The 6,939-nt window shown below is 67.7% G+C and overlaps 1 protein-coding gene across 1 annotated transcript; it reads left to right on the top strand.

Moving 5' to 3' along the window:
- Positions 1-366: 366 nt before the first annotated feature.
- On the top strand, positions 367-6,251 carry TM6SF2 (transmembrane 6 superfamily member 2). The gene is made up of 9 exons (XM_068173940.1): positions 367-499; positions 2,692-2,789; positions 3,480-3,583; positions 3,927-4,009; positions 4,122-4,245; positions 4,331-4,432; positions 4,830-4,922; positions 4,999-5,118; positions 5,970-6,251. Exons 1-9 carry the CDS (start codon positions 411-413, stop codon positions 6,174-6,176), a joined length of 1,020 nt encoding a protein of 339 aa, XP_068030041.1. The 5' UTR covers positions 367-410; the 3' UTR covers positions 6,177-6,251.
- The last annotated feature ends 688 nt before the right edge of the window (positions 6,252-6,939 follow it).

Here is a 6,939-nt window from a genome sequence, read left to right as displayed (position 1 = left end):
TCCCCAGTTGGATCCCAGTCCCTGATCCCATTCCCAATCCCAGTCCTTCCCTGGATCCCAGTCCCTGATCCCATTCCCAATCCCAGTCCCCAGTTGGATCCCAGTCCCTGATCCCATTCCCAATCCCAGTCCTTCCCTGGATCCCAGTCCCCGATCCCAGTCCTTCCTGGATCCCAGTCCTCCTCTCGTCCTTCCTTATTCCCAGGACTCCTTTCCTCCCTTCCGGGGTCCCTCCGTGTCCCCCAGTCCGTCCCTGCCCCGTGTCCCCCTGTCCGTCCCCTGTCCCCGGTCGCTGCCCGCTGTCCCCGCTGTGTCCCGCCGCTGTCGCGGGGCCTCTGTGGCTTTAAGGGCGCTGCCCGGGCCGGTCCCGGGGCGAAGTCCGCGGGCCCGGTGCTGGCGGCGGGGCCGGGATGCAGCTCCCGGCGGGCCCGGCCGCCCTGGCCGCCCCCCTGCTCGCCCTCCCGGTGGCCTTCGGTGTCAGCGCTGTCACCTCCCTGGAGTGAGTGGGGATCGGGAGAGACCCCCGGGAACGGGGAGTGGGAATGGGGAGAGACCCGCGGGAACGGGGAGTGGGGAACAGGGAGAGACCCGCGGAAAGGGAAATGGGGACCGGGAGAGACCCCGGGAATGGCAGAGACCCCCGGCAACGGGGAGTGGGAATGGGGAGAGACCCCCGGGAACGGGCAATGGGGAACCGGGAGAGACCCCCGGGAACGGGGAGTGGGAATGGGGAGAGAACCCCGGCAACGGGGAGTGGGGAAAGGGAGAGACCCCCGGCAACGGGGAGTGGGGAAAGGGAGAGACCCCCGGGAACGGGCAGTGGGGAAAGGGAGAGACCCCCCGGGAAAGGGAAATGGGGACCGGGAGAGACCCCGGGAATGGCAGAGACCCCCGGCAACGGGGAGTGGGAACCGGGAGAGAGCCCAGGAACGGGAGAGACCCCCGGGAATGGGGAGTGGGAATGGGGAGAGACCCCCGGGAACGGGCAATGGGGAACCGGGAGAGACCCCCGGGAACGGGGAGTGGGAATGGGGAGAGACCCCCGGGAACGGGGAGTGGGAACGGGGAGAGACCCGCGGGAACGGGCAGTGGGGAACCGGGAGAGACCCCCGGGGATGGGAGTGGGAACCGGGAGAGACCCCAGGAATGGGAGAGACCGCCGGGAATGGGGAGTGGGGAACGGGGAATGGGGAGTGGAGAGCCGGGAATGGGGAGTGGGGAACAGGGGCAATGGAAAAGGGGAACGGGGAATGGGATGGGGAGTGGGATCCTGCCCGGGGGAGGGCGGTTGGCTCTCTCCTGGATCAGAGGGACAGGGGACAGTCGGGGACAGGCACCTCGATCCGGGTGTTCCCATGGGAAGGCGGCTGCGGGTGCGGATTTCCCGCTGGATTTAAATCTCTGGAAGTTCAGACCCCACGGAGCCTCTCCCGGAGAGCCCCCCGTCCCGGGAATTGGGGTGATCCCGGCCTGGAGCCCCCTCCTGCCCCTCCCGGAGTATCCCCGCTGTCCCCGCTGTCGCTGACGTGTCCCCGCCGCTGTCGCCGCTGTCACCGGGCGCCGCTTTGTTTTGCCCGCCCGGAATTCCCGATCCAAGGCTTCGGGAGCGGCTCCCGGCGATCCCAGCGCCGCCTGCTCTCCCTGCTTTGGGTTTACAAATCGGGGTTTTGGTCTCATTTGGGGCTTTTCCACACAGCCTGGAGAGGGGGACAAGGGGACCCCACTGGGGCTGCTCCGGCCCCATTCCCATTCCCAATCCCTGCTGGCACCACACCCACCCTTCTTTTGGGATTTCATCCATTCCCAGCCCCTGCTGGGATGTCCCAACCACTCTTCCTTTGGGATTTTCCCATTCCCAATCCCTGCTGGGATCCCATCCTTCTTTTGGGATTCACCCCCTGGGATTTGCCCCCTTTGGGGTTTCCCCCTTTGGGGTTTCCCCCCTTTGGGATTTCCCCCTGCCCCGGGGTTATTCCCAGATCCAGATTTTCCCCGTCAGAGGACGGGCACCGCCCCCACCTGTGCTGGGGTGCGGGGCCTGATCCTAATCCTAAAGCTCAGCGGGATCAGGTTTGATGGGGACGGGGGACCGGGGCCGTGCGGGTGCTGCAGCGGCCCCGATCCCACAGCAGCCCCCGGCGCTGGCCCTGGCCGTGATCCTGCTGCTCCTCGGCCTCGTCTCCCTCCTCATCCTCACCGGCAGCATCGGCCTCGTCCAGGACCCCCTGTTCTGCGGTGAGACCCCGGGGTGGGGCTGGGATTTGGGATCTGGGGAGATCTGGGGTTGTGGAACAGTGATTTGGTATCTGGGATTTGGGATTTGGGAGGAACTGTGGGACCCACACGGCGCAGGGATTTGGGATCTAAGGGGAGCTGCAGGACCTGCACGGAGCAGGAATATGGGATTTGGGGTTTGGGGGACCCCGCACGGAGCAGGAATGCGGGATTTGGGGTTTGGGGGACCCCGCACGGAGCAGGAATGTGGGATTTGGGGTTTGGGGGACCCCGCACGGAGCAGGAATGTGGGATTTGGGGTTTGGGGGACCCCGCAAGGAGCAGGAATGTGGGGATTTGGGGTTTGGGGGACCCCGCACGGAGCAGGAATGTGGGATTTGGGGGACCCCGCACGGAGCAGGAATGTGGGATTTGGGGTTTGGGGGACCCCGCAAGGAGCCCCCCTGCTCCCCGCAGTGTTCGTGGTGTTCTCCTTCGTGTCGGCCGTGGATTTGCTGATCGCGCTGGAGGAGGACGGGATCATCTCGGGCATCACGGAGCTCTACGTGCGGGAGGTGCCAGCCCTGCCCCGCACACCCCCCCGCCCCGGGGCCTCGGCACCCCCGACCCCCCCTGTCACCGGGTGTCCCCTCCCGGTGTCCCCTCCCGGTGTGACCCCCATCCCCATCCCCGGTGTGACCCCCGTCCCCTCCCGGTGTCCCCATCCCCGGTGTGACCCCCGTCCCCTCCCGGTGTCCCCTCCCGGTGTGACCCCCATCCCCATCCCCGGTGTGACCCCCGTCCCCTCTCGGTGTCCCCATCCCCAGTGTGACCAGCTGTCCTCTCCCGGTGTCCCCTCCCGGTGTGACCCCCGTCCCCTCCCGGTGTCCCCTCCCGGTGTGACCCCCGTCCCCTCTCGGTGTCCCCATCCCCAGTGTGACCAGCTGTCCTCTCCCGGTGTCCCCTCCCGGTGTGACCCCCGTCCCCTCCCGGTGTCCCCATCCCCGGTGTGACCCCCGGGCCCCCCGATGTCCCCATCCCCGGTGTGACCAGCTGTCCTCTCCCGGTGTCCCCATCCCCGGTGTGACTCCCGTCCCCTCTCGGTGTCCCCATCCCCGGTGTGACCTCCGTCCCCCCCCCCCGGTGTCCCCATCCCCGGTGTGACCCCCGGCCCCCTCGGTGTCCCCATCCCCGGTGTGACCCCCGTCCCCTCCCGGTGTCCCCATCCCCGGTGTGACCCCCGGCCCCCCCCGGTGTCCCCGCAGGGCGATCCCCACCTGCGCACGGCTCACGGGCTCCTCACCTGCTACTGGGACGGCACCGTGCACTACGGGCTGAGCCTGGCCATGGCCGGGGCCGCGGGGCTCAGGTGGGCGGGGGGGCGCGGGGGCCCCAGAACCCCGAAATTCCTGAGGAGAGGGCTCGGGAGAACCCCGAAATTCCTGAGGAAGGGGTTGGAAAATCCCGAATTTCCTGGGGAGGGGGCGCGGGGGGTCGGGGGTGGGGAGAATTCCCGAGTTTCCTGAGGAGGGGGCTCACGGTGATCACGGGGGGAGTGGGAAAATCCCGAATTTTGTGAGGAGGGGGCTGGATGATCCCGGGAGGACTCGGCGGTTGGAAACCCCGAGTTTTGAGGAGGGGGCTCAGGGGTGATCCCGGGGGCGGCTGGAAAATCCCGAATTTTGAGAAGGGGGCTCCCGCTGTCCCCGCAGGAAGAGCTACCGGGGGCTGGGTCTCTTCTGGCTGGGCTCGATGCTGATGAGCGCCGTGGTTTTCCTGCTGGGCAACCTGATCGGTACGGGCGTGGGGAGGGGGCTCGGACCGCGCCCGACCCCCCCATCCCCCGCGAGGAGGAGGAGGAGGAGGGGGAGGAAGGCTCCGTGCCCACCCCGCGCTCTCTCCCGCAGGGAAATACAGCCCGAGCTGAGCCCGTCCTTCCTCCTCAACCTGCCCTACCTCCTCCTCCTCACCTGGGCCGGCCTCCGGCTCTTCCAGCAGCCCCGGGCGCTGCCGAGCCTCAGCCCCGAGAAGGTGAGGCCGGAGCGGGGCTTCTGGGGCGGCTGCTGCGCTCCCAGGGCCGGAGCGGACCCCAAAAACCCCGAATTTCCTCTCGCAGATTGCAGAGGAGCAGCGCAAACCCCTCTACCGGCGGCCCCAGGACCTGCTCCTCATCCTCATCCTCATCCTCACCGCGGCCTTCACCTTCTTCAGGGGGATGGTGAGCGCTGGGGGGCCTGGGCGGGTTCGGCAGGTCCTGGAAGGGCTTGGGGTGATCCTGGAGGGTCTTGGGGGGCTCTTGGCCCCCATTTTGGAGGATCCTGGGTGGTCTCGGGATGGTCCTGGGCGTTTCAGGGTGGCCCTGGAAGGTCTTGAGGGTCCTGGAGTTGTCCTGGAGGGTCTTGGGGGTCTTGGGGAGGATCTCGGGGTCCGGTGGAGGGTTTTGGGTGTCCTGGAGGATCTTGGGGGTCCCTGGGAGGGTTTTTGGGGGTCCCTGGGAGGGTTTTGGGGGGTCTCGGGGAGGTTCTTGGGGGTCTAGGCGAGGGTTTTGGGTGTCCTGGAGGATTTCGGGGGTCCCGGGGAGGGTCCCCTGCCCTCGCCCACCTGTGCCCCCCCAGGTGGTCCTGGACTGCCCGGCCGATTCCTGCTTTGACTACACCTACCTGCACGAGCCCTACCTGCGCGACGCCGTGGGCTACCCCAAAGTGCAGGTGAGGGGGGGCACAGCACGGATCCCCTCCAGGTGCCACCAGAGCCACCAGGGGTGACAGTCTGCGTGTCCCTCAGATGCTCATCTACCTGTTCTACCTGCTGCCCTTCCTCCTCCTCGCCATCTACGGGCTGGCCTTGCCCGGCTGCTCCTGGCTGCCCGACTGGAGCCTGGTGTTCGCCGGCGGCGTGGCGCAGGTGGGCGGCCCCAAAAATCCCAAACCGTCAGCCCCAAAATCCTGGGATTTGAGGGGAAAAATCCCAAACCGGGCAGCCCCAAAATCCTGGGATTTGGGGGGAAAAATCCCAAACCGGGCAGCCCCAAAATCCTGGGATTTGGGGGGAAAAATCCCAAACCGGGCAGCCCCAAAATCCCGGGATTTGAGGGGAAAAATCCCAAACCGGGCAGCCCCAAAATCCTGGGATTTGGGGGGAAAATCCCAGTCGGGAATCAGTAAAGGGTTGGGGCTCGGTTTTGGGGTGGTAAATCCCAGTTTTAGGGGGCAGATCCCGGGTTTGGGGTGCAGATCCCGGGTTTGGGGACAGAGCCGCAGCTGCAGTTGCAAGTGGAGCAGCTTGGCTGGCTGATAATTGCCTCGGCCTCGGTGGATTTGGACAGAACCCGGGATTAGTGGGACAGAAACAGGATGGAGAGAGACGCAGGGCTATAGATAGGATGGGCTGGAGCCAAAAACTCCTCTGAGGTTGGGACATTGCACCTTTTAGGGCCGGGGTTTTGCACCGTTTAGGTCCAAGGGTCTCCACCCTTTGGGGCTGGGGTTTTTGCACATTTTAGGGCCGGAGTTCTGCACCTTTTAGGGCCGGGGCTTTGCACCCTTTGGGGCCGGGGTTTTGTACCTTTAGGGCCGGGGTTTTGCACCCTTTGGGGCCGGGGTTTTGTACCTTTAGTTAGGGCCGGGGCTTTGCACCCTTTGGGGCCGCCTTTCTGCACATTTTAGGGTTAGGGCATCGCACCCTTTGGGGCGGGGGGTTCGCACCTTTTGGGGCCGCTCCCCTGTCACGCCCCTTCCCCATGCCGCTGTCCGCAGGCTCAGTTCGCCCACGTGGGCTCCTCGCTGCACTCCCGCACGCCGTTCCCGTACCAGACCCCCGAGGAGGTGCTGTGGAGTTTCCTGCTCTCCAACGCGCTCTACGCGCTGGGCCCGCAGCTCCTGGCGCTGCGCTGCCTGCGCTCCCCGGCCTTCTTCCTCCGGCCCGCCGCCCCTGGCCCGGCCCGCGCCAAAAAGTACCAGTGACGGGTCCTGCCTGTCCCCTGGGACTGCTGTCACCTCCCTGGGACTGCTGTCACCTCCCTGGGACTGCTGTAACCGCTCCGGGTCCTGCTGTCCCCACCCGCCCGGTGCCTCTCGCCCCGCTCCGAGCACTGGCCCCAGGGATGTACCCGGAGGTGTCCCCAGGGATGCTCCGGTCCCCCAAAAGCCGTGGGGACCTCGGGATGCTCGGCGGGGACATCGCCGCAGGCACAGCCCTGCCCTCGTGTCGCTGGTGGGGGCCGCAGCGGCCGCGGTCCCTCGCGGTGGGTCCCGGTCCCGTCCCGCTGCCCCGGCCCGGGCTGGGAGGGCTCGGGGGTGGCGACAGCGCCAGGGGGACTCTGGTGACAAAATAAAGGAGCCAAGGTTCGCTCCGAGCCCGTGTGCCCGCTGTGCCCAGCGAGGTCCCCCCGCGCCGGGCAGGGACACCGGGGCTGCCCCCGCAGCACCCCCGGGGGGCAGGAGCGGCGCCCCCCGGGCCCTTCGGGGGCAGGGGCTGGGCCGGGGTCCCTGCGGGTGCCAGGGTGGGCGGGGTGAGATCCTGGGGGGTGGGCACACGGCGGGAGGTGGTACCGGGGTTTCTGCGGTGGCACCCGCCGGGTGGGTGCCCGGGCTGGGTGGGCACAGCCGCCCTTGCGGTGCCCGCGGTGGGGATTTGCCGGACCCGGTTCCTCGAGCCCCGCGTGTTCCCCACGGGATTCCCGGCAGTGCCGGGGGGCTCCGGGGCGCACCGGGCGGGCCGGTGACC

The sequence above is a fragment of the Anomalospiza imberbis genome, chromosome 27, assembly GCF_031753505.1.
Source record: "Anomalospiza imberbis isolate Cuckoo-Finch-1a 21T00152 chromosome 27, ASM3175350v1, whole genome shotgun sequence".
Taxonomy (NCBI): Eukaryota; Metazoa; Chordata; class Aves; order Passeriformes; family Viduidae; genus Anomalospiza; species Anomalospiza imberbis.
This window is presented reverse-complemented; position numbering and strand designations above follow the sequence as displayed.

Excerpts from the sequence above, each read along its gene's own strand:
- TM6SF2 (XM_068173940.1), top strand. The coding sequence starts at position 411 with ATGCAGCTCCCGGCGGGCCCGGCCGCCCTGGCCGCCCCCCTGCTCGCC. Across the intron at positions 500-2,691 it reads AGCGCTGTCACCTCCCTGGA|TGTTCGTGGTGTTCTCCTTC; the intron begins GTGAGTGGGGAT and ends TGCTCCCCGCAG. Across the intron at positions 4,010-4,121 it reads CCTGCTGGGCAACCTGATCG|GGAAATACAGCCCGAGCTGA; the intron begins GTACGGGCGTGG and ends TCTCTCCCGCAG.